Source organism: Pocillopora verrucosa, chromosome 3, assembly GCF_036669915.1.
Source record: "Pocillopora verrucosa isolate sample1 chromosome 3, ASM3666991v2, whole genome shotgun sequence".
NCBI classification, from domain to species: Eukaryota; Metazoa; Cnidaria; class Anthozoa; order Scleractinia; family Pocilloporidae; genus Pocillopora; species Pocillopora verrucosa.
In genome coordinates, this window is record NC_089314.1 from 19,961,301 (window position 1) to 19,989,174 (window position 27,874).

General features: G+C 37.9%; 2 protein-coding genes across 7 annotated transcripts; both read right to left on the minus strand.

The window, feature by feature from the left end:
* Nucleotides 1-1,511: 1,511 nt before the first annotated feature.
* LOC131794150 (adenosylhomocysteinase B-like) lies at nucleotides 1,512-7,824 on the minus strand. The gene is made up of 7 exons (XM_059111673.2): nucleotides 7,664-7,824; nucleotides 6,110-6,300; nucleotides 5,005-5,233; nucleotides 3,677-3,997; nucleotides 3,129-3,331; nucleotides 2,518-2,712; nucleotides 1,512-1,812 (listed from the first exon to the last, which is right to left on the minus strand). Exons 1-7 carry the CDS (start codon nucleotides 7,695-7,697, stop codon nucleotides 1,681-1,683), a joined length of 1,305 nt encoding a protein of 434 aa, XP_058967656.1. The 5' UTR covers nucleotides 7,698-7,824; the 3' UTR covers nucleotides 1,512-1,680.
* Nucleotides 7,825-9,809: 1,985 nt separating this feature from the next.
* Nucleotides 9,810-27,623, minus strand: LOC131794149 (sodium- and chloride-dependent transporter XTRP3-like). 6 transcript variants are annotated; one of them, XM_066163007.1, is made up of 11 exons: nucleotides 27,478-27,623; nucleotides 21,694-21,936; nucleotides 16,374-16,962; nucleotides 15,225-15,605; nucleotides 14,292-14,380; nucleotides 13,520-13,630; nucleotides 12,865-13,188; nucleotides 12,226-12,433; nucleotides 11,699-11,855; nucleotides 10,908-11,073; nucleotides 9,810-10,380 (listed from the first exon to the last, which is right to left on the minus strand). In XM_066163007.1, exons 2-11 carry the CDS (start codon nucleotides 21,796-21,798, stop codon nucleotides 10,090-10,092), a joined length of 2,421 nt encoding a protein of 806 aa, XP_066019104.1. In that variant the 5' UTR covers nucleotides 21,799-21,936; nucleotides 27,478-27,623; the 3' UTR covers nucleotides 9,810-10,089. The 6 variants fall into 6 exon arrangements, with proteins under 6 accessions (XP_066019104.1, XP_066019105.1, XP_058967651.2 ...); XM_066163008.1 differs by lacking the exon at nucleotides 27,478-27,623 and adding an exon at nucleotides 26,168-26,214; XM_059111668.2 differs by lacking the exon at nucleotides 27,478-27,623 and adding an exon at nucleotides 23,480-23,616.
* Between the last annotated feature and the right edge of the window lie 251 nt (nucleotides 27,624-27,874).

A 27,874-nucleotide genomic window follows, 5' to 3' on the forward strand; every position in this document is an offset into this window, starting at 1 on the left:
CCTATGAGACAATCGACAATAGCTCGTCCATTACAAAATTAAACGCAACAGACTCAATCAAGTCGAATATCAATTCTTTCGATAAATCGTTTAAGTGACGATCCAAAGCTCCAAGACTGAAGTGTGAATGTTTCTTTAGACCCGCGACCCTTACCTCTCAAGATCTAATTTCTTACACGAATTTAATTTTACACCAATAAAACGAGGTTCGCGTATTATCGTCAATTTTTTCGCTGGAATTTTTTTGAAATTGTTGAGAGAGTTTTATTTTTTGTCTTCCTGGTTATTTTCTTTCCAGTATCGTGTGCCTCTCACTGTCAAGAGAGCAAGTACCGTTACCGGAAGCAGCACTTTTAAAATCTTAACTCCAAGCAAAATAAAGTGAACCGAAATTCAGTAACTCTAAGTGGTACAAGGTGTGATTGAATTAGATCAAAATGAGTCACACAATCTAATATGATTCCTGGGAGTGAACCACACATGCAAAACAGTGGTTGTAGCTCATCATCATCCGCTATTTACCACCCCATATTATGTTTTAAACTCTTCTTTCCATAAGAAACGGTTCGAGTCAATCGCCCAGAAACAAAGTATCACAAAATTTTTCAATGCAGCTTTTCAGTCTGGAGAGGAAATATACTTGCAAATATTTCAAGGGGGAGAAATATCTTGCTTATTACTAGCGAGCAAATCTTTGCAAATCATTCATATCGTATGTAACCAATTACCAGGGTGACAATTGCTAATTAAGAAAACTTCTCAACCTATGGCCCCTTAGAGTGACTAGCATCTAACTTCTCCTTACTCTAACACCCCTGAATCAAATATGAAAGTCATGAGAGTAGAGGAGATGACCATTAACTAAAGCTGCTCTCGATTATTGAACAGATTCTCTTTGTCTGCCTCTTTGAAAATGTATGGAGAATAGTATGGAGAATATGCATACTGATGTTAGGGTGTAAAGGCTTCATTGGGGTTTGATCCTCCCTTGCTCCTTACAAGAGGCTTTCAAAACCTGTGTTAAAGATCAAATCTTGAAATGATGCAAAACACCAAGAATCACTCCATGTCTCCAAAGAAAAACGTTGGCACACTTGTTCATCAGACTGCAAAGCAGTGGCTAAATGATCTGTGCACTGAGCTCTAGGTCCAAGACCTGGCTGGTCAATGTGTTGTGTCCTTGGGCAAGACAGTTTACTTGCACAGTTCCACCCTCCACCCAGGAGTACATATGGGTACTGGCTAACTATTGGGAAAGACTGATGAAATGTTGTGGGGGGGGGGGGGGGGGAGAGAGAGAGAGGGGGGTAACCTTGCATCATAAAAGCATTTCATCCAATAATAACACTCATAGCTGCTTCATACTAGGGAAACCAGGTGAGCTCCGGCAAGGTGGGACACTGGGCTCCAGTACAGACTTGCTCATTATTCCCAGATTCCCATTTTGAGGTATTTGACAGCTTGAGGTGGAAATGGGGCAATTTTACATAGTAGAACAACTTACCAAAGTATTCCCAATCAGTAGGCTTATTTGTTTATTTAAGCAACACAATTATAATAAATAGCGCCACTGACACCAAAGTTTACGACATAGAGGAATAAACATCTCCACAAACACATGTAAGGAAATTAATTTGTTGTTAAAAGTCCACTGTCTTGTCCAATCCCAAAAAGGGGTATTTAGTAGCGGTAGTGAGAGGGTTTGTAAGGTCCATCAGAGGGTATTCCCAAGTAATTGGCTTGTTTGTCACTAAGCTTGGTCATCTTAACTCCAAGATGGTCCAAATGCAACCTGGCAACTTCTTCATCGAGCTAGAAAGACAATTAAAATGTATGCATTTAAAAATTATTATTGTATAACTGAGATACTACAGGCACTCTCATTGGTCAAAAACCTGTCCTATAGTAGTTATAAAAGCAACAGACTGCCCTTTCCATTCCATTAACCAATGTAGTAACTCTTGGCAAGATGTTGGAAGAACACAGAAAAAGTTTATGCATCACTCTTCGGAAAAGAGTATTGTACAAACTTTTTTAGCATTCTCCTAAGACTTGTGTGGGTTATTTTATGCCACTTAACCATGGGAATGAGAGTTCCAAATCTGATAAATCAGACATTTCCACACCTACATTTCCTTTTGCAGTTCAATTAATGTAAGTGAGCTCAACTACTTTTCATAACTCTCAAAACTTAGAAATCTCTCAACCCAGATGCAATCAGCAATCCAGCTTTCTTGACAATATTCCATTTTTACAACCTTGTCAACAATATTGGTCATACAAGTCAGGACAACAGCCAAGAGATACATATGTAGCATTCACATGTGTGTACAAAGAGACCCGATAAATAAATGTTGGGAGAATTTCATGTGGCTTGCAGATCTTTGATGCAAAAGGGATGCAAAATTATCAGGGAAATAAATAATATCATAACAAGAGTGGTTCTGCCTTTCAAAGAATCACCAATTGTGGACCTTTAAAGCTCATCATCAAGTATCTTTCCAGAGATTCTCTCACCTTCTTGGGCAGCATGTAAACACCAATTTTGTATTCACTTGTCTTCTCCCAAAGTTCAATCTGAGCCATGACCTGGTTTGTGAAAGAGTTGCTCATGACAAATGATGGATGTCCCATGGCACAGCCAAGATTTACTAGACGGCCCTCAGCAAGTAGGATGATGTGACGACCATTGGGGAGGGCGTAACGGTCAACCTAATGTAAAATTAAATGAAATCTTGAATCTTGGGTCAACAGTTCAAACTAGGAAACCTAAATTGGAGCTGTGTTCATATCAGTGTGATTTCCATTTCCACCATGGTTCATCAGTTAAGCCTTTCCCTCCAAAAGTGACCAAGACAGAATTTCTCCTTACTATATCGGTACAATATCAAGCAGACAAGTGACAGAATAAATGAAAACATAAATTGGAGAATCAATAGTTGATTGACAACTAAATTCTCTGAAGTAGTATCATAAGAATTAAATGGTAGACAGCAAGGATAATTACTCATCAGACCTTGGGAGTGATACGGTTTTTTCATGTCTTTTTCTTTCTTTTTTTTTAACATTACTGGTAAATCTGGCTTTGCATCTTAGTTATGAAGAGAGTCACAGAAGATGCTTTGTACCTGAGGTTTGATGTTGTCCTTTTTACAGTTTTCATTGAGCCATGCAACATCAATTTCACAATCAAAATGGCCAACATTGCAGATGATGGCATCATCCTTCATCTTCAAGAAGTGTTCTGAAGTGACGATTCCACTACATCCTGTTGATGTGACAAAGATCTGTCCCTGTGAGGCAGCTTCTTCCATGGTAACAACTTCGTATCCTGTTAATCAAACAAGGGCAACACAAAGCATATCAAAACACTTAATCATTGTTATTCTTTATTAGTATGAGCATTCTACCTGCATCTCCACGTTTAAACTCTTGCTAACAGCTTTAACACTAAAAAAACCACAACACCTTAGCTCTTAAATCTAGGCTGACAAGCATTCTTACAGAACTTTCTAATGTTGAATTACACTGTATTCAAATGAAAATTTTTATTTATTGTGGTTTCTTTCAGTTTAATAAAACTTCAGCCGCAATTTCCAATATAACACAACACCCAGTGAGTACTCTCTTTTCTTTACAGAAAGCTGACAAGTTGCATATCTTTTGCATACTTTACCTTCCATGGCAGCTTGAAGGGCATTGATGGGATCAATTTCAGTGACCAGAACACGAGCACCAAAACCACGGAGAGACTGTACTGATCCTTTGCCAACATCTCCATATCCAGCTACAACACAGACTTTTCCAGCAAGCATGATGTCTGTTGCTCTCTTCAGACCGTCAACAAGAGATTCACGGATTCCATACAGGTTGTCAAATTTGCTCTTGGTAACAGAGTCATTGACATTAATGGCTGGCACCTTCAGTTTGCCTTGCTCAAGCATTTTGTACAAGTTATGTACACCAGTCGTGGTCTCTTCTGAAAGTCCCTTGATTTCTGGAATATAAAAATTGTATATCATGTAAGTTAACTTTTCTAAAGTAAAACAATTAATAGTTTAATCACACAAACAGAGATAAGAATCAGCACAGGAGCTTAGCAAGTCTCTTTACTGGAGTTTTTCCAACTAAATCCTTTCACTCCCCAGAGTGACAGAAGGAGGAATTTCTCTTTACAGTGTGTAAATATTTATACAAACAGAGAGGCAGAGAGAAAAAAAATTAAGGAATATTATTTGTATTAGCACCAAATTATTCATACAAAAATTATCAGAAATCTATTACAAACAGTTCAGAGAAAAAATATATCGTAATCTTGGGAATGAAAGGGTCAAGTTACACATGGAAACTGGCAGGATTGTTACATACTCTGAGTGAGATTTTAGTCTATCAAAGGTTACCCAGTGGTCTTCAGAAGCATCAGCAGCCAGTGTTTTTGCTGGCTACTTGAAGCAGACAAAGCAATAAAAGCCTATGGTGATCTGACATAAATTTTAACCTTTGCCAGGTACTGTTCATTCGATGCTGGCTTCTAGAAAATATCAGAACACTTTATTCCCAGAATTTTGATAGATTTCCCTAAAAATTTGTTGGTGCTCATTCACACTCTTTCATGTGGGGAGGGGCTGTAAAACTACCTTGTTCAAAGCCAGAGCTTATCCCCTTGACCACTTAGAATGATTAGCATCTAACTTCTCCTTACAATACCACCCATGAATCACCCACAAAGGTTATGAGAACAGAGGAAATGATCACTAACTAAAAAAGCTCTTGATTTTTTAAACAAATTCTCTTTGTCAGCACCTTAGGAAATGTATAGAAAACATTATGGAGAATATGCATTCTGATATTAGGGTGTTCAATTTAGGTCCAATTATGGGCAAATCATTAAGTCATCAATTTACCAAAATATTACCCGACAAAATGAAAATATTCATGCAGTGCTAAGTAGCAATTTTATCCATTACATATCTATCAAGAAGCATGAATCAACCTCTAACATACTTGGCAAAAACTGGGGATATTTGTCATGAACAAGGTTGGTGAGGTCACCACCATCATCAAGGATCATGTTCAGTGGCTCTCCATCAGGGAAGACAAGGGTCTGCTCAATACACCAGACATACTCCTCATCAGTCTCTCCCTTCCAGGCATACACTGGAACACCTGTCTTAGCGATAGCTGCTGCAGCATGGTCTTGGGTGGAGAAGATATTACAAGAAGACCACTGAACCTGTGACAGCAAAGACCTGTATTGTCAGTATAAATCTTGACCAACATAACACACCTGCAAGTCCTACCCGATTCCTAAGAGGAATGTAAGCACAGCCATGCATACATAACACGACACACTAGGTTTCACATTAACTGCAAGTTCCCATCTCCAGATAGTTTTCCGTTCCATTCCAATTGAGATAGACCTTTTGAAGCTCAAAATGAAAGTAAATTTGCTAATCAATACTTGTTACAAAAATAAATGACCATAGAGAAAAGGTCATGGTTATTCATTGTGGTGAATAACAATAGAAGCCAAGTTTTTTGAAAGATATACCTCTTTTAAAAGAGGTATATCATGATGTAGTCACACCTGATGTAGATCGCAACATTTCGTTTAGTCGAAACATCATGATCTTCATCACACATGACTGCATCGTGAGAAAAACAAAAAACTTAGCTTTTAATGACCATATACGTCTTTTAAGAGTTTTAAGAGACGAAATTAGCCTAAGAGTTTATGATAATTCATTCCTAAAGCAATGCAGAAAACTAAGCTTTCTGACTCTTGCACTTGTTTCATGCTCTCCAAACTTGCCATGGGTATTCATGACTCAATATGTGCAACGTAAGTATGAACCAATTCTTAAATACAAAAGAAATAATGATAAAAATAGCACTTCTCTAGCTTGCTTTTTGGCTATTGTTTGAGTGGATCTACATTGAGATGTTTCCCTTGCTCAAGTGTCTTCAACTAGACGCAGAATAAGTCAACAATGACCAGGATTTATAGTAGATTATATGTTCCAGTGCACCTGAAATTGTTTTGCTCAGTTATATCAAAATTTAACATTCGCTCTACAATCCATATGTAAGAAACAGTATTTACAAATACCTCAGCTCCCAATTCAGTCAAAGTTTCAATAAGAACAGCAGTTTGGATTGTCATGTGCAGACAGCCTGCAATTTTAGCTCCTGTGAGAGGCTTTGTGGGACCATATTTCTTTCGCATCTCCATCAAACCAGGCATTTCATTCTCAGCCATGATGATCTCTTTACGACCCCAATCAGCCAGGCTGATGTCAGCTGGGAGGCAATAAGACACAACTTAATGATGACTAGCCAGAACACTTGCTTTGTTCCCCCAGTTATAATGAGATGATGATGACAATGATAATTGTGTTTGTCACTACTTCTCATGTCTAATTTCCTCTTTAACCCTCTTTAAACACTACCACAAGAGATCAACATATAACTTCTCTTAATATTTTTTCTCCTTCTCTGATACCTTAATGACAAATTTGCTGTCACGAATTCATTTCAAAGTCAGTAATTTGCTGGTAACTAAAGTGATTTGAGAGAGAAAGAGAAAAGACAGGATTAATAAGTTATTGAAAAGCTTGATTTGCTCAAAAATACTGCCCAGCCGGTAAAACTGAATATAATTATGAATAACTGCAACAAAGCTAAGGATGTATTTTGCGAATCACTGATGCATGCCCTGCGGGCAGAGATAAGAAAATCTAGAACACACTAGGGGCCAATTGGAATTGCAAGATTCGTTACCATGCCCTCTAAGAAAAAAAATCACATCAGTACCACAATGATTGAATCTAGAAGAGGAATGCGGTTAATGGGCGCTTGTAATCAAACACAGTTTGGTGCACACTCCCTATGGGTAGGTACTTTATTTCTTACAGACAAGAAACCATGTAAACGAGAGGTTTGAAATCATGGGTAATTATATGACTGCCATGAAGATTATCTGAGGCAAACTAGTGCCTTCTTAGTTGCATCAACTAGTTGAACTGCTATGGAGACAGCCAAACTAAACTGACTGGTTCCTGAGACGATTCGTTCTGCGTTTGATTCGGAAACGAGTGCAATATCGCGGTTTTCTTAAATCAAAACACCAGACACGTATTGTAGAGAAAGTGAACTCAATTCTTATCGAAAACTTATATCGAAAACACCATTTGCTGGAGTACTGTACTGTAACTGCCTCAAGCAAAATTGCGCAACTTTGAAACAACCCCGATAGGATTTACTGACCTCAAGACGGAGGATTTCTTACTTTTCAGTTTATGGAAATTTGGTTATGGCATTCACTCTCTATAACAGAATCTTGTTATGAAATCAATTGCGTTCATGTCGCCCCGACATACACACGTGAAAGCTGTACGAGGTAATAATGCACATAGCTCCTTGAACTTTCTTAAGCAAGAATTTAAAATTTCCAAAACCGATCAAAAAAACTTTCATCCAAAGCACTACAGAATTCATAGTATCTGTATTATAAGAAATAACTTTTATATATTAGTTTAATCGAATTACGAAATCTTAACTTCCATTGCAAGCCGAAACTACCAACATGTCGATGCCACTTCAGCAGCCAAAATCATCACACGTGTCAATTAAAATCACAAGCTTCGATTGCCTTCAAACTCACCGACTTTGTACTGGAGCTTTCCACCGTTCTGCATGATGACCTTGAATTGGTTGAGGATACAACTACCACCAAGAGACCACTAAATCACTTTCTATCGTACGGAGTTAAAAGAGGACGAGAAAAGGGCTGAAATAAGTTTTTATACCTACACCCGCCATATTTGGAATGTTCGATGGTGATTGGCTATTCGGGCAATGAATGGGGGTTGTTTCGTAAAACATTAACATGTTTGTAATGAATTTATATCGATTTGAACCAATTTTACTCAGAATTTTCGCTTTTAAACTATTTCAGATGCGTAAAGAAACAAATTAACATGATTCAAACAGCTAGGAAGAGCTCTATGTTGAAAATTATACTTCAAAAATCTAAGGAAGGTAGTTAAACAGTAACCACGGTCACAACGATGTTTGATGGCATGGGAAAATTACTTGTCGACTGTATGGATGGAAAATAACTGATCACGTGCGTATTGCTCGATCGAATCATGTGGTGATGAGACTGTGTTAGAGCAGACAGTTCAAAGTTGCGATTAATTCTGAGAAACGTGATCTCTCCTTCATACAAATATACTGTGTTGCATTGGAATTATGATGGTAAAACCTGTTGAACATGTAAATGTATTCGTCGTTTGTGAGCTCAGAAGACTGAATAGATTTCATTGCGTGACGTTACTTAGTTATATTACGTAATGACAAAGTTGCGACATTGGACGTGCTTAAACAGGGAGCAGCGGAGCACAGATCACAGAGAGATCAGAAAAATAAGAACGTCGCAGAACAGTATGTCACCCCGTAACAACGCAAAAAAATTAAAAAATCGAGAAGAAGAAAACAGAAAATAACGCATAAAAAACGATTGGCTCGCGCGAATTTACTGGTTAAGATGCCGAATTTCATTAAAGTTTAACCCACTCGGCTGACTCCGAACGTAACCATTTGTGTGTCCCCGAGCGATTTTTGAGAATTTTATGCGGTTTCTCCTTCTTCTGACATTACTGTCTTTCCCTTCAAAAGCGAAGGGTACACACAAGGATTTTTATTTTATCAATAGAGGCAATCAGGCTTCTGGCCTTTTTGTTGATTAGGGTCCGGAGGAACCTCCGATAGACACACGATAACAATAAGTTATTATCCAGTTGCACAAAGTAGAGTAAAAATAAGGGGCGAATAGAGTTCAAATATCCTGCGATATTGTAGGATTGGTTATTTTGTACTGTGAGAAAAAAGCCTGTTTTACCGGTCGGCTGCGCGCGCAACGCTTCTCCATCCGCTATGGTTTTCCCACCTTACGAGAAATGAACAGAAACACTTGGCGGAAAAAAATCTATTACTCTACTGGCTCGTCAAAATACTGCGCAACTCTTAAAAAATACTCAGCGATACTACACACAAAAATGCCTAATAAGATATAATTATTGTTGAAGTGTCGCACGAGTACTGTAGTCAGTAGGAAATTCAACCTGGACATGACAATATATGAAACGCTTTCTAACCTAGGGGGTATGTATCATTATCTCTAGCTCTTGTGCTGCAAGGCTCCCTCGGAACCTCCGAGCTGCTCTTATAGTCAGTTGCAGCTTAGCTTGCGGCAGGCTCTCATTGATAGAGAACAACTAATTCTGACGTACATTGACGCCAATACATCGATGGTGAGGTCGTCGTTTTAGCATTTTAAGCTAAGCTTTGCTGACCGAAAAAAGGTGTAGTGAACATCAGGAATGAGAACTTTTAACTTCTGGCTACCGTACGCGTCTCAAAAATGTTCATGCAGGACGCGCGTCTCTCCGCCCGCAGGAACATTGAGACGAATCGGGGAGAGGTTTGTCAGGGGTCTAACACTAAATGCTAAAGCCTTTGCAGACCTCTCGCTGGCTTGCATTGCTCAAGACATCATACCTTCCCCCGGGTGAAGAAACCCTCGTCCCGAAGTGATGATAATTAGGGTCTGTTCGCAAGCTAGTTGCAGCTTGACGCATCAGCCAGGGTGCATCTCATAGAATTAAACCTCCCTGAAGTGCCTTGGCAAGACACTGAACAAAAGCCGACCTCGTCCCCCGTACCCCCCAGAAACAGTGCTTCCGGCTCATCTCCGTTACAACCACAAAAAAGCTTAGTTTCTAACCATTTTATTTTAAAATCAGCACTTCTGAAACAAAATGTTGCGAGTTTTGAAAGCTGAGTTTTTTTACTGGTCCAGTAAGTTTCACAAGAGCATGTATCTGGTCAGCTGGAGCGATCGAAACAAGCATGCGCATATTTATCGCTGACCAGAGTATCGCGTGCTCTTCTTCGCTAAGTATGAGATTTAACTTCTCTTTGAACTCATCCGCTTGTTCTCCCTCTTTGATTCCAAATGTGTTGAGCCATAAACTGCGGTATTTACTTGTAATATCTGCGGTATTTACTTGTAATATCTTCGCAACATCAATCATTCTCGTCAACTGTTCGGTTCACATGTCCGTTAACACAGATATGACTAACAGGAGGGATATCGATACTGTACGACCTTGATCTTCCAATACAACAGGGCGGGGCACAGTTAGTGCTTGCAACTGAACTGTTGTCACTCGGAGACTGCATTATATCCGGCCCTCGTCTACCGCGTGTTAAACGGTCCATTATGGGAGGATAAATTAGGCACACCGATGGAATCAAGACGAAAAACAGATAGATTATATACGCCCATGGAGGATAAGGTAGTGCCTTGACTTTTGCCTGGAAGAGAAATTCATAAAATGATGCATATGCTGCATGTGAAAATGCGTTTAAAAATCGGAATACTGTAAAAACCAATAATAAGTTTAAGCTGAATATGACAAACGCGCACGTGCATGGGTCGGAATTACGGAGATACTAGCCCGCGATATAAGCATTTCTTCGTCCGCGGGACAGTTTAAAACCTTGAGCAGCACAAGCCACCGAGAGGTCTGCAAGGAGTCTAGTACTGATAAAAGGCCTCATTATTAGAGTCGGCACCCCCGGCAGACCTCTCCCTAGCTCGTCTCAAATCTTTCCGCAGGTGGTAAAAGGCGCGTCTTGTAGCGTTAATTATGAGGACATGCTCACAGGCTAACCACCAAGACACTACAACAGGCATCAAAAGCTATTCGATGAGCGATTATTTAGTCTGTCAAAGTTTGATGAAGATCTGTACTGGTGGCATTGATTTCCATATCACACGACAGCGAATCACCCCACCGACCGCAATGAAACAGTGTAAAACATAACATTCTTGAAATTACCTCAGTTCGGTCCCACGCAGTATATGTGAACTCTCCATTTCTTATCATTTGGACAATTCCTCCAACTATGACGCTGAAAATTATTAGGGGAGAAATAAACTTCCAACAAAGCTTCCATCTACTCTTCACTTGTTTTCCAGTTCTTGAACTAAGATCTTTTGAAAACCTGCAGGATAAAGTAAGGAATTTTACAGCCCAAGACTTGATGAAGAGCTCGGATATTTTAGGGCTAACTAGCTTCTACAGCCCAAGACCTGGTGTAACAGCTGTTCGTGTGGTTCGGCCGCGTCCGGGTGCACGAAAGTAGTACCCGAGAAGGACTGTTGTTGCTAATGTTGACTGACGACAGCCTGAGTGCATCATAGTCAAGAGAGGATTTATTTCTCATGTCAAGTGATATGAAAATTGATTGGTCAGTTTGCCGAGGTATATTGGCTGTCAAACTCGTGTAGCGTCATTCAGCTGTGATTTTGCTTATTCCAGGTGATTGGTTAGGATTGAACATATTGACTCGCCCCCGGTCCACTTCGAGGGAAGCGCACGGGCATATATGGGTTTGCCTTACGTTCGTCTCTTTTTATTGCAAACTACTATACCCTTGAAAGAACTCGTGCTGTTCTCGTAAGTCTCAAATAATTAAGTAAAAACAAAGACCAATCGCAACTCGGTCATTCGCGAATACTTCACTCCTTGTGATATTTATCTGTGTCCGATTGGCCGTTATGATTACTTAAGTCCTAAATGTCATACACTTATTCAAATAGAGCCGGCTATAACTTAAAAACACTGACCTTTCCATTCCATAGACAAAAGCTACACCTATACACTCTGCAAGACCGATGAGGAGAAGAGGAATGGAACTAGCGTTGCCGATAACTTCCAGCAAGTAAAAACCAGTTGATTGCACGAATAATAGGTTACTAATACACATAGTGAGACAGAATATTCCTACAAAAGATAAAGGCGAAATTAGTTTACGAGCCAGGTAACCTTTCCTGATTCAGCTTATCCCGATATCAGTAGAGTGTAGCGATAACATGTTTGCGCCACTTTCCCCCAGATGGTATGCTAATCCGTCGCAAGTTTAACCCCATTCTGCTGGTTTCACTGACATGAAGCGTCTAAGAGAACTCTCCCTTGGAGAGATTTCCGTTATCCTCTACCCTCTCCTTCCAATGGAGTCTTATTCACAAACCACTCAGGGGCGAAAACACGGTGGTAGGGAACGAACCTACGGTGGGGTGAAAGCTTCATAAGCCATAATAAATCTAGCAAATAACACGACTCAAATCCAGCAAATGACACGACACAGACTCACCACAAATGACTTCATTTCTCCACGTTCGAGGGAAAAATGTGATCTCCTTGCAAGTTGTAATTACGATCTCAATCATGCCCACCATACTGGAGGAGCTTAGTAAGAACAAAAGAAAGTAGAAGAGAGAAGACCAAAGTGGTGGAGAAAGGGACATCTGAGTAAACACCTCGCTAAGTCCCGCAAACCCGAGGGACATCCCTGGAGGAAGCTGAAATGATCAATAAAACATTATTCAAAAGGTTTTGCACGAAACAAACGCAAACAGAATCGCTGTTGTATAATTGAAGATAGTGATATGGAACAATGAAGCCCTTCAGCATTGTGTAAATGTTTATAATTGGACCGAATACTTCGTTGCAATGTTCGGGAATCAGATCAAGACATGATTTATTAAAAGCGCATGACAGAGTGCAACTTTGATTCAGGAAGAGCCTAAACATGATTGTTTGATCACTTTCTTCACTGTCCCTTTGGCAAACGTACATGTGTATTATTACTTTTTCCCTGATCAGTGGGGCTCTGTCACAAAACACTAAGCCTCACTTTCAAACCGGAGCTTAATGACCGCAAATGGCCGTTAGTCTAATGTACATTATGATCATTAGTTTTCCCTTAAAACAGAGAAGTATTCATACTTACTTGATTAAATATCTCTTGATAGCTACATGTCATTGTTTTGGTGGTGTTGGACAAGGAGTCGTTATCTTGGAGTGCGGCGAGTCTATCCTCACATTTGAGAAATTTTTTGCGAGCCTTGAAGCCAAAGAACGAGAACATAATAATGCTTGCCCATAAAGAGGTTGCACAGTTTCCCAACGCACACATGATAGCGTCCATTATGAAGCTGTTTTTTGGTTGGTTCCCTGTAGAAAACAAGGTAACGCTGCCGAGTCCAACCCCCAGAGAGAAGAAAATTTGCCCGGCGGCGTCCATCCACACTACTGGGTCTTTGAGTCTTTCCCACTGAGAATATAGCAAAAAAATCATCTACGTATTACTGTTGTTAAGATTTAAAGAACGACGTTTTACAATTAACAATCAACCGAACCAGCTTAACTGAATTTGGGAGGGTGCATCATATTTACACTACTTAGCTTTTTTTCTGTTTGACTTCATCGCAATCACCTATGGTTTTGTTTTGTTTTCTTTGTTGCAAATTTTTTGTAAAAGAAAGATTAAATTGCACATGGAAGATCAAGGATTGATCCTCTTAAAATCAGTTTCCAAAAGAGTCTTGACAGGACAAGTTCTTCAAATCAAAGCAAACGTTATTCTAAAATTAGAAGTTACCTACCTCCGGGATGAAAAGCCTTGCAAGTCCTTGAGCCCAGCCGTCATGATGTACGCTGACAAAGAAAAATGTAACGAGACTGACAACGATTAAAATGAGAGCCACAAGCAAAACCTGAAAAAGTAAGTAGTTTAAATAAATTAATAAAAAGACAAAAATGATGAATTACCATTGATTTACGCAAAATATTATAATTTCTTCCCGCACGCTACTTTAAAGCTGATAACACTGAATTCGAAGAGTCCAAAACAAAGTAATGATCACAGTGACCAACGAGAGAAAAGGTATACATTATCATTAACCAATGAAAAACGTCCGGTTAAAAACAAGTTAACTGCTTGAAGCGCGGGAAAACGCGAGTGACAAAGTCGCGATTGCTCTTAGTTTTGCATCTGATTGGTTGAGGGGATTGCGCGAGTTTTCTGGACCAATCACAGAGCAAAATCAAAAGCCAAACCAATCTCGGATTACTTTAGACACTCATTAAAAACTGCTCTGCATGTAAAACAGTGGATGAGCAATCTGTTTCCCCAGAACAACTTATAGTTGGCAAACTGTCAAACAACTCCTCACTTGACTCTGATAATAAAGTCCGCTCAGGTTGTTTAAATGACGGTCTCTGTTATCGACAACAGTCCTTTTCAGGACCACCCTCGACCCAATCCACAATCAAAAGGTGAACGAAACGGGCTCAATACGAAGTACTTTGCCATTCATTCCCCAAGACCAGGAATACATTACGAATACATCAAAATAATTTTATTGCCTTACTCACCTTTGACACTGCTCGCAAGCCACGCATGGTTAGTAAGAACGACACCGTCCAGGAGATCACAACAAACAAGAACAGATACATGTTGATTCCTGTTGATATCATGGTAATAAGACGATCGGCCGATCAAGAGAAAGGAAAATACCCTTAAGAACCAATGTGAACTCAAAGTGAAATCAAGCGAACTGTCTTAAGCTCGGGGGAACGTGGGTAACCGAGTCGTGGTTTAAGTTTGCTTCTGATACGTTAAGAGTATGGCGTAAGTTTTTTGGACCAATCATAGCGCAAATTAAAGAAAAACCAATAAAATGTCGGATTACTTTTGTCATTCAGTTGAAAAGAGCTCTATTGATTTATTGAATCACATCAAACCAAATTTCATAAGATGTTTGGTTCGTCTGTTGCATAATTCAAGGGCAACTTTGTTAACATCATGAAGGGGACACAAATGGTTCATCAGGGCGTTGGTTTTAGGCGGGAAAGAAGTATTTTTAAAGGTCGTTTTGATAGACGAAAGTAATACCTAGGCTGTCTGTTGTTACTTTGATTTTAATCAGAATATGAGATCAAAGTTAGCCTCGAAGCGGACGTTGCAGAAGACAGATTTGTCTCAAGAAACTCTCTAAAAATAACCTACTGGAGTTGAAATAATCCAAGGCCTGATATATCTAACGCCTCCCTCTCTCTCCCCTCATTTTCTCTTGGTTTCGAAATCAATAATCAAATTTAATTTTTATCAGCAATTCCTGCAATAGCAGTTATTCCACTATCCACTTATCCCCCCAAAATCAAAAACACAAACTTAGATTCGTCTTCAAAATAAGAGCCGAACATTAATACCCATAGGCATATAAAATATTTCAAATAAATCCATCTCAGATACTTTCAGCAGTATCACCATTTCACACATCTCAATTCAAATGCGTCATTTCTTACCTGTGCTTTTGTTGATATCTTCAGCAACGTCTAATGTTTCTCTATACCAATAATACTCGGCTGGATTAGTTCGTGAACACTCTGGGACCAAAGTTCCATTTACGGTGTCATTTATAGTGGGACAGGTAGTCCATAATAGTGAACTTCTCATGGAATGAATAAAATAATAAAGGCACCAGGCCACAATGTAATTGTAATAAAAGCACGTCACCAGGCTTTCGATGGTCGCGGCCATACCAATTCCTCTGAGACTTGGACTGAGATCCTTCCAGGATTTCATGACAGAGTTCCTCCCCAGTCTCTGTCCAACAGCCATCTCAAGGCAAATGAGGGGAATTCCTTCTAAGATTAACATGATGAAGTACGGGATGAAGAATGCACCTACAAAAGTGAACAAATTATATCACTAAGTAAATAAAAAATGCTTTAGTTATTGTGAAAGTAAAGGTGATAACATCAGCAGCAACAATGATTTTATGAAAATAATCATAATAAAGTGATCAGCACCTGTAGTCAGGTTTTAAGTTGGGTTGCCCATCTGCCGGAGATTACCTAAATTTTCGTTGCCAGAAGGTGACTAGGAGCATTGTTATTCACTCCGAATAGGACAAACGATAAAATTTTAGGCGTAATAATTTTATAGACAGTCCCCAACAGCCTCTTTTTACTCCTAGTCAAGTGAAGGGAAGCATCGTGAAGGTAAACTTTCTTGTTCAAGAGTAAAAGACTCTGATTGGACCAGAACACGAACCCAGACCAGAATCCAGAATCCAGCATGACCACAACCATTTGGCCACCTCGCCTCCCATGATAATCCGCGAGAGCTTGATTTATTTGTGTTATTTCAATGATACTGAAGACTGATACGGTAGATAGGCACTGTTTTATCATAAAAATCTTATGATTGCACTGAATCCTCGCCTTTCAAATTCAAGATCCAAAAATATAAATTTGATGTTGGTTTTGAAATCTTATCACTCTCTACTTTGCGATTTATCAAATAAAGGAAGGTAACGTTATATCCGCTGCGACGGTTACTTTTGAGATCAAAGTGTCTCTTTATGTTCGCAAAAGAATACCTGAATCGTTTTTTATCAGACATTTCGCAATAATGTAACTGAATGAAAAAAAAAATTACAACATCCTTACCTCCTCCATGTTTGAAGCACAGCTGAGGAAATCTGATAACATTTCCTACTCCCAGAAGATATGTTAGCATCGCTACAAAATAATCCCCTCTGCTTTTCCAAGGTTTATCAGGGCCTTTCTCTTGAAAAGTTCGGCTACGGGTTGATCCACAGCAGGTTACATTCCCTGAGTGGGAGTTGTGTTGCTTGCTAAGCTGCGACGACGAGCCATTTGCCTTGCCTGGAAAACGTTGCTGACTCGTGGCTTTGTCTGGTACTCCATTACGCTTCCAGTGAATATGATTATTAGCGTATTTTCCATTCATTGGAAGACTCATTCTACCACTATGATTTAACATAGATGTGTTACGTGTCGTGTCCGTGCAAGTTTGACAGACAATTTCGTCAGATAATCCGCTGCTAAGAATGCTCGAATGTTGCGGGTTCCGCTTCGCCCAGGATGCTTTGCGGATGTTGTTTGAATGGCTTATACTGTTGGATTCCTTCCGTTTTATTTCGTCTTTTGTTGTAGACAGAGCATCATCACCGCGTAGTCTCATTGGAATTACCTCTACAGTATTTTCTATCCTTTGAATTGCAAAACTACCCATCTTTCTGAGGAATAGACATTCATAAAATCTTTCAGCCAATCAGTAGCGATTTAAACTAAACCATCGAATGAGTCATTTGAAAATACGCTTTTTTCCGCCACCGAGCATGTTTGGTTATCTTTACTTTAAGCGTTCATCAGCTTCTTGTCATAACTCGCTCTGTTCTGATTATCGTTTGTGATCAGCCGTGCTTCTGAATTTGCGAAATGCAGTGCACATCATGATTTTGTTAGAGAGAAGTCTTATTTTCTTTACAAGAAGTCAGCAGGAAAACGAAATGAATAGTCACAGTTCTGGTGCTCGTCTGCATGGGATCTTCACAACAGTTCAGAAAAAGCAACAGACATAACTTGGATGACACGTAACACCTGATACATATGAGACGACAAACTTCTTATTTTAAAAGATTTTACGAAAGTTTGATTTTATAACAGGCGCATAGAGGTGAACTATAGAATTGTGCAAGGTGCAAAAAACAAGGTTCTGACGCTACTCAGCTGCGCGGCTTCTCCGAATGATTAATTTTCTGATATAGACCTGTCCTAATTAAATTCAAATTAGTCTGTTGTTAGTGCGAGACATTTTAAGCGCTGTAGAGCCAAATTTTGATGTCTGCAATAGTTTCTTCATGATTATTTTATTACTTTTTTTCACTTCAATCATTGACACTCTGTTGTGTCTGACTTCACTGTGAAACAATTTGTTTGTTTTGCCAAAATCTTCACTCTGCCATTACATTTCACTCAGCTACAATATAAGTATGGCGTTAGGGGCATATGTTTCATTAAAATTTCTGAATAGTAATTATCGCTTTCGTAGAAATGTTTGGATGATTACGTTTCTGGTTACGATACAAGAATAAGGAAATGTCTTTGTCTCTTTTCAACTTCTGCCGTAGAATCTTAAGGCGCAGCTCCTTTTTAAAAAAGAGTTGAAGAAAACGCATTTCTTTTCAAATGAGTGCAGTTTAGAAGAACGCAATTAAGATCGACAGAAATCGATCAAACTATGGTCGCAAACTTGGAGTGAAATGTCAACATCAGCCAAACAAAGCATAATGCTGAAAGAGCAGTTATTGTGTTTACGAAACAAAACTTCTAATTGCTTCATGTTTAAGCTTTATTACGTTTCAAAAAACGCAGAAAGCTGATTTGCCTTTTCACGTTCTATTGGCATTTCTAAATTTCAAGATGCCAAATGATTCTCAGTTTCCGAATCAATAATTTCCCGCGCGCGTAATTATGATTCTGTAGTGAAAACATTGTTTTGGATATAATAAGCTACCATCTTCAAAGAAACCCGACACGTAATTGCAATGCAATTCCCAATAAAATGTCTTCATTTTTAGCTAAAGCTTCAAATTGGGTTTTCATTATAGAGAAGAGTTAAAGCGAGATCAGAAAAAAATTAATAAACGACATTGAAAACTATTCAGAAAGAAAGGTCTATCCCTGCCGATTGATGAAGAATCGAAATTATTGTAGTACGACTACCCTCAGCATATTCATTGAAAAGCATTTTCTTGAAATGGAGTTTCTAAAGCTAAGAGCAACAGTCCATACCAATAAGTAATTTTTCATAACTTATTCAAGATGTACTAGTTTTTTTCCTATCAACCAAACAATGTAGAAAGTTACCTGTTTTTTTTAGGGATGATCTTTTGAAATTGCAATATGTAGATAAACCCTGAAGCAAGTTGAAGCTGTGCTCACAGTTCGAGACCCAAAGCTAGTCTGGGCATAATTCGTGTTTGATATATTTAAATTAACACTGTCAAACACGCGATCACGGATCTTCTCACCTCTTCGTTTTTTTGGTTTTTTTTTTTTGCAAGCCATCCTCCTTGGTGGATTTTGATTGGGTGGAAATAATTAAACATTTCTTCGGGTTGACTTTTTGGGTAATAACTCCTCGAATACAATAGAAGACACGAAAATTGTTTAAAATTTAGCTCTGGTAAATGTAATTAATGCTACGAAGAACATGTCAAAAAGAATCGCTGGTGCATTGTTTGCGAAATAATACAGCTTTCACCGTGGACTTTAAGAACACAGCTGCTTAGCGCCCTATGTTTGACCAACCAGATAAAATTCAAAACCGGAAAGTAAACGAAAGGTTACAAAGGCGTTTTTTTGAGTCTTTAGCTCTCTCCAAGTTCAGTTTATCAATAAACACACAAATTTTCCATTTTTTTTTTACCCGCTTAAAACAAGAATAAGGCAAATGTGACTTTCAGTTAACCAGTCAACTTTTAGCTGTTTTGAGCAGAGGGCATTTTTAGATATGCGTTTCATTCGTTTAAGAAATGGCGTTTAAAAAATCGAGAATATCTCGGTTTATAGTGGCATGGGTAACCACAAATACCAAAAGACTAGCAACAATTATTTCGGAATATGAGCTTCTAAAATCGAAGAGGCTCAAGGTTGCTGAACAGCTGCGAACAGTTTAGCTACTGCGAGAACTAAATGTTTAGTCTAAATCGATGCACACTTTCTTAAATCTTTGCCCTTACTAGTAAATATTACCATAAATTTCGCAAATATGTTATCATCAATAATTTTGCACCAACAAGGAATGATTTGTCAATTTACAGTGAGCACTATAACATTTTTTTTTCAGCTGATATAAATATGGGAAAACATTCAATCTCACCAGTAACCTGCATGACCTCAGGGTATATAAGTATGGAGATCAGAGGCTTGTTTTTTTTTTGAGATATGATTTAAATAATTCATAAGTGTCGTCTACAAACAGCTTTCAAAAAATTGTTTACTCAAAAATGTGATAGATATTACTGATCATAGCTCACTAGAAAATAATTTACGAGATTCAGAATTGTGGCAGGAATATTAACTCGAAACCAGCAGCAAAGCCCGTAATCAAATAAAGAAAATATCTCATCAAAACACCGAATATTCAAATGACCGCTCAAAAAACTCGCAAATAATTTCTCGCTTCAAAATACTGTCTGATAATTCAACTAAAAAATTCTCAAAAGTAAACAGAAACTAAGGATTTTCTTTCTTATGGTCTAATCTATCATACACGCGTTATCGTGGCCTGTCATCAGTGTCGGTTCTGTTATCTGAAATTTTCAATCATCTTGCAGCTTAGTCGGAAGAAGTTGGAAGATCTTTGTAAAATTTCCATTACCCGTTCTAGTCTTGGTGCTAACGTCCTCTCAATGTTCGCAACCACTATTCGAAGATCACTTTTTTTCTAATTATTACCGATATCAGATTGTTTACTCTTGTGCCTATGTATTTGAACGTTTAGTACAACTCATCAATCAAGAAAACAATGCGCATGCCTAATCTGCAAGTAGAATCTTAAACGCCTGCAGATCCTCTACTACATGCGCATTTGTTTCAAATGGCACTCTGCTCATGCGCAAAAAGCCACTGCCGACATTGACACATTGGAAAACAGTCACTCCCCGCAAAGCCATTTTTTTCCGACTTTAATTTTTTTGTTTTCTTAATAGGTGTAGAACTTTTGCTAAGTGCTGATTCTAGGCAAGTTTCTCAGTACCACGATTGATTTCCATGCAGACATGATTTGTTTATAGGGAGGCATTAACTATTTAACTCCCATCAGTGACCAAGACAGAATTTCTCTTTACAATATCAATACAATATCGAGCAGAAAAGTGACGAGAATAAGGAAAAATATCAATCAGGGCCGGGATTAACAGTTGATCAAATACTAAATTCTCTGACCTAACATCGCGAGAATCGTGTGGATGACAATGAGAAGAATTACTAACAATATCTAGGGAGTAAAACGGTAAACATTCATACATTCAGTACACAGTATAGTTTTTTCCTCTACGACTTTGATTTTCTCCGACGAATGCACTTATCTATGTAGTTACATACAAAGATACGTTTAATTTGAAAATAGCCGAGAGAAAGAGGCAGTCAGCCTGTCCGAATCGTTCGTTAATTTCAGGAAAACCTGGTTTTCAGAGAAGCGTAGATAATTTATCTACGAACAACATCTAGACATTTATCTAAAAACAACAACAACAACCCATGCATTATGGGGAAGAATTCTAAAAAGAAAACCGATGCGACACTACGAAAAGCGTTTAACCAAATCAGAATTTCTGCCTCATAATTTTCCCGAAGAATCGACTACTAACGCCTTGCTAATCAAACGCACGTTTAACAAGAAGAAAGAAAGGAAAACTTTTTTTCCCAATCGACAGTTTTACGTACGTACAAATGTTCCTCAAGAATTTGGATTCGTTGCTGAAACCGATAGTTACTTGTCACTTAAGACATGAAGAACTTTGTTTACTGCATGGTCATCTGTTTAGCATGTTTCATTTTACATTACCAAATGACCCCACCGGTGAAACTACCTTTTTAGGTAAACATCATGAATTAGCACTCCTAGCCATATAAAGTGATTGAATTTTGAAGAAAAAATATGGGCAGAATTGTGTCCCTCAATTCACCAAAAAGATTACGAAGACCATCACACGGATAAATTTGCCTTTATCGACTGAAAAAAAGTGAGTATAATGTGTATCGTTTTCACTGTCAGCGTTTCTTGATGTAAATATCACAGAGATGCACTTTGCTTTGAGTTTCCTGTTTTGTCCGCCATTGTATCAGCAGTTTGCTCCTGCCGGTGACGAACAGTTCAAACGTGCTGAATACCTGGATTGAAACTTAACTAGGTTTCATGTCCTCAGCCATTGAGCTAGGCTCTCCAAAGACTTACCCTCCCACGATTCAAGTGAGGCCTTCCCTTGGTCATAAGTCGGCAAGATGTTAGCGGACGGTCTGTTTTGATTTGTGCGAAGCAGGATGTAATATTGATTGGCATTACAGCTGTTTTTGTAAGTTAGGAACTAAATTGCATGTCATCAGCCAGACCATACCACGCGACTTCAACGAGGGTTCTGTATCTCTGCATGATATTCATTGTAAGTACTTATCGGCAACTTCCTATTTTTTTGTGTGTCTATTCGCAGATAAAAAAAAAACACGAATCTTAGTCGTTTCCCGCAGAGAAAGGAAGATGGAAAGAAATAAAACCTCCCTATTTTTCTGCGGTAAACACTACACTCCAATCGGGAATTAGTTTAGTATCTTGTAATATCCGCCAGTGTAATAAAACTGGCTGTTGAGTCAATAAATACGTGACATTGCGGTTACAAAGTCTAATTTTGTACTATCATTATTACATTTCGTGTGTTAGTCTACATAATTACTGATGGTATTGTCCTAAATTTCAGACTTAAAGAAGATTTTGAAAACCAGCTTTTGGAACAGCATGAAATAAATTAGCTTTTCTATGTAAAATTGAATTAGTTAACAACTGCTTTTTCTGCAAAGTGGCGGAAGAAAGTCAATTCTAGATAAAAAGCATTGCACTTCAACAGCATGAAAACAGAGTCACAATGTGCACGAAATCAGTGTTGTTAACAAATAATGATGACTTATAGTTATATAATATGATATTTTGTGGAAGAATGATGACATTACGTATTCTCCTTTTCCAAGCAAGAAGAGTTAAGATTTTGATAATCGATCAGGTGTTGAAACGACAGAATCATTTAAAACCTAAATTGTCAGTAACACCGATGTAAAGAGCTGAGAAAGAAACCGTTTTCAGTTACATATAAATAAATGTGATCACCCAGCGTGTAACAAATTTTCCTTCCCACACTTGTTTGCCATAATTGAAAAGTTCACAACATTTTCATAATTATTACATATTTGATGAGGACAAAACAGATGGAAACGTACACTTCACCATAACGTCAAAATTTCGAAAATAAAGATAAAAGAGAACTGGTGAAAGAGTAATTTAAGTAAAAGTCGATTAAGGCTCCCTGCATTAAGTAAACAGATATGTTCTCTCGGTAAACAGGCGACATTTCTTGCACTGACATAAAATGGGACTATTTGTATACGTGTACTAGTATTAACATCCAAGTGTCTTCAGTATTTACCTACTGGACATGACATACTCAGTACAGAAAGAAAGCTTTATAGACAAAAGGAGCAACGGCACATTTTGTTTTGTTGCATTACCAGCGTGTCAAGCTTCTTTAAAAGAGCAAGTTTAAAAAGAAAAAAAGAGAATTTTCAACAATATTGTTTATTTTTAATCAAAATATTCTTTATACCTAGGTTTATCTCAAAATATCTGAGTTGTTTGACATATTTCATCTTGGTAGTGACGCGTTAAGGTCGATTTGGCTTAATAAAAAAAGACTGTGAACGTCCCAAAATTGGAATAACGCGAATCAGTTAAGGTGACATTACACGGCATCAGCGACTATAATTGGTGATAATAAATAATTTTTTCATTGTAAGACACACATATTCTAAGAAAAATTATAGATTCGCTCGCATTGGCTGAAAAGAAGTGAAAGAAATCGAACGCCGGCAAGGCATATCGATCGTATTTAAACTTCAGAGCATCGCGTTTTAGCTTCATTATCGTAGCAGTCATAGATTTTAAGTAACTATATCTACACGAAAGACAGCAAACTTACCGAATTGAAGACGTATTTCACTTGATTTCTTTAAATTTTTTCATCATGCAAACTCTTCCAATTGGGTAATAATTTTAAATTTGTACCGTGGTTCCTGAAATATGAAATATAATAGTTTGTTGCATGTACCTGCTTGGTTGAGGTACGCCGTCCTCTCCATTGAAAATAAATTGTAATTAATGGGCCGGGTTCCAAACACTCACATCCTAACCACTGACAAATGAATAAACTTAATTGTTACTAAACGTCAATTAGGGTATAGTTTTGGATCATAGCCAGGGATTCTAGCGAACGTTTATTTAGGAGCTAGAATGGAAGTATTTCAAGTTCATATTACTCTTTCCGAATAAAAATCACATGATGAAAGTGAGAATTTGTCTGAAAGAGTTTCCTGTACAGGGGAAAAGATATTTAAAAATGTTTTTTTGTATATTTACAATTCCTCGTTTAGGGCTGAAATGGCTACAGACTCCCGCAGTGGTCTTGTACCAGCAATTTAAGACAATGTCTGACAATTTCGTCGCACAAGAGAGATTGTTTTGATTATCTATGTACTGAGCTCTGTCCTTGTTAATACAAAAAACACACCTACTCGTTGTAAAGCAATTTCGAACCAAAACGCCGTACTAATTATGTTTACAAAACAGTGCAATCCGCCCGTCATAACTAAATGATAACCTGTCACTTGACAAGCAAATTTTGACAATGAAAATATTTAAATACATCTTTAAAGAAAGGCAGTTCTCCCAATGTTAATTTTTTTTGTCAAAATTATGTAAGAAAAATTTTAAGCCCAGTCATACACAAGGACATACTATTCGGTAGCTCTGCAGGAATAAGCCACCAAGTTCCTGTTGACCGTCACAATTTTACAATTGGCTGGACTTCAACTGGAAGATATCCATGATTTTTAAGGGAAAATACCACGTGAAGAACCCCCCTGAAGTAGTCAGGGAAAATAAATAAATCTTTAGGCCACTAATTTCATCTCGTGTAAAGGTTTTTAATTGGAATTGGACTGTTGCCGAAGGTTTCTTTTGTTTATTGTATGCTGGAAAAATTTTGAAATGACGACAAGGCTTAGTTCATATGTAAAACACTGAATGGAAACTGTCAAGGCCCTCCCCAACAATGCTTTTTAATCTACATGAAAATCAGCTCATTCAAATCCTAAGAAAACAGAAAATAGGGCATTCACTTGTCAATATATCAGCTAGTCACTGTAGAAACCGTCATCAAATCTATTTTTTTTTTTTTTTCATTTTTAAAGATGAACTATTTGCAATGAGGATTTATACCGGTTGGGTGGCTCATGTACGGTTATTACGCAACAATAGTGGTAAGCTGCGCATGTAATCGACGCAAGTTATTCGGCTTTAATACAGAAAAATTAAAATATGCATAACAGTTAAAACCCCTTTACTTTTTCACTACCGACCCCACCAGGACAATAATTTTAACCCTCTCGGGCCCTCTCGTAAGAAGTAACTCGTGCCAATGTTTTATTAAGTACAACGTATGTCTCATTAGCAACGAGCAAAGTAAATCTAGCGGGTAAGTCCAGTAATTGGAAGAGTTTCCACACCACTAGGACAATTTTTGTAATCCCCTCGGGCTCTCTCGGAGGAGTGAAATTTCTTGTTTGTAGGAAACTTTTAAAAAGTGTTAATTCAGATGGCTGCTTAAGTTTGGAAAACATTTGGACCGCTAAAGCATACATCATCCTCGCAATGTTTTCATCATCATGACAAAGACGGTTGCTTAGTGAACAAATAGCGTGCAATTCGAAGTGATAGTTTTGGTCACGGCAACTTTCGTGAGCCCTGAGCTAGATTATTTCACATCAGTGGTAGTCATGAATTTTATTGAACCATTCGACGTGTTCATTCTAAAGACAAATATGTAGTTAAAACGGCTTTGCATTTCAAACTTTATGTTCACTGAATTCAATAATATATACATAAGGAATTTTCTCTCTAAGAGAAGTTACAACTAACAGAGCAATTCCGTGTTCCTTTTGGTTAAACAACGCTTCTGCAAACTTGCAAATTTGTAGCTGTTACCATATGCACATCTGATAGAAAGTGATCATTACGTTTTCATTAGAATTTTGTTGATTGTTGACTATGGTTTTCTCTCACGAAAGAAAACATCAGTGTTTGTCGCGATGAAAATAAAGGAGCATTGTTCACTGAAACTTCTGCCAAATTTATGATTTATAACTGCTCTCTCAACTGTTAATGTACTCAGGAAAATGTCACTTTTTATACTGCCACCTGTTAACATGTTTTAAAGTGATATTTCACAATTTCGTACTGCGCGTGCATGTATTATATTTTTTAAATGTTCTGAGACCTGCAGAATTTGGAAGCAAAAAAGAAAAAAATCCCACGGCGAGCGTTCAATACATCGTCCAATCTTAAACACGAGAATAGATGCAATCTCAATATATATATTTTTTGTAATCCTGACCTCTTAACCGTATACAAAATAAATATGATTTCAGAAGCACAGCAGTTGTTTTTAAACGCGAAGAACAGAATATTGTTGCTATGCTCGTTTCTATCTTTTCTAGAAAAAAGGTTATCTTTTCATGATTTTTATCGCTGCCAATCAACATATCGTTAATCAACTAAACATTTGTCATGAAGGTACGAAAACTGAAACGGATGAAAAAAAGTGGCCTACCTTGCTAAACACTCTTGTAGATGATTTATGCTCTCAACTCACAGTTCGTGCATCTGAACAACATGACGCATAGGGCAGCAAGATCATTATTACAGCGCGATTTAATTATTTAAAAGTTGATATCGTCAACAGCCTGAGAATTATTGCAGTGCGATTTAATTATTTAAAAGTTGATATCGTTAGCAGAATTGGAATTAGCCGAGTCACGCATTAGCAAGTTTACATAAGATACAATTCTAGCAAGTTGGCGAAATGGATCCCTGTGTTAAGTCTAAAATCAACCTTGAGGAAATGAATTTCTTTTACGAATTCTATTTATTAACAATTTCCCGACCGTGTTAATTACGAAATTACTCTTCTTGTGCTTTTACAGTTAAAAAAAAGTCTCTTCCCCTTCATTTTAATTACTGAACAGTTTTTCAAGAACTAATATTCGTTACGTGCTTTTTTCGAGGAAAAACTATAATTGCATAAAATTGTTAACGAATTAATTTTAATTGCGGTAGGCGTCCGCTCCGTTCGATAAACATAGCAAACATATCACAACAACGGCCACTTATTTACAGTGAAATTGATGGAGAAATAACTGTCACTGTACTTTCACAATTATATATTATTTATAATATGTGCTCATGAACACACAAATCGTACAGAATTTACTCGTTATCCTTCCACTAAATTATGTTTGGAATCAAACAAGCGAAAAGCTGAGCACAGCTCCCAAGGATAAATTAAAAGCTTCTTGAAAAACACAATTTGCGGCTTTGTGGCTGATATGCACCCTTTAGGCAAAAAGAATCTTAATTATAATGGAGCCATTGAAAACCTGCCCCAAATTAGTGCCCTGAGAATCCGTTAAGCATTTCAACAGTTTTGAGGGAGTTTGTCAAACATGCAAATCTGTATTCAATACTCATGCTGTAAAAAGTCTTGAAAGCATCATAATCTTGTCAGAGCTCGTACGAGAACAAGTATGCTTTTTGGAACACGATCAAAACCTGATCAATTTTAAATTTCTTTAGCAACTTCCGAAGCGCAAATAATGATACTCCTAACGTTTCGTATATAGAGCAAAACTAGTTTTTTTTAGAGCATGGCCACTAGTTTCTAAACGTGGTCCAGGACTAAGGAATGAATGTGGGTAGATGCTAGAGTTGCGATCAAAAAATTGCCAAAAAGTCTAATCAGCAGTACAACCATTCTATCCTCCATAACACTGAAAACATTTTCAGCTGCTCCTATGGACAGCTTTTTTTCCCCCAGATCATTTCAAATAACTATCGAGTTATACAGTAACAACGTTGCCTTACTTGTTTTCGCCGCAGCCACCGCCAGCGTTCAGTTGACGTGTTTTTCAAAAATGCATCCCGATGCCTTTCCTTTGAGAGCTACCTGCCGGCGAGGCAAACATTTACTTTCTCAGTTTAATAGAATTAGTGTTGAGCGTTAACCATAAGTAGAACTAAACGATTAAACAAGGGAATTGACACAAACTCGACGAGAAAGTTCCATATTCCTGACAGTTGACCCTTGGATACAACTTCTTGTTTTTATGGAGACGGACCGCCCCCAGAAAAATTTCACTTTGTTAAATAAATTGTTCAATTTGTAAGTTTGGGATTTTAACCTTTGAAATCAATAAATTCTCAATGATAGTTTTTAAATTTGCGTTTTTAATTTAGGGTTCGTCCACAAAAAGGTGGCATA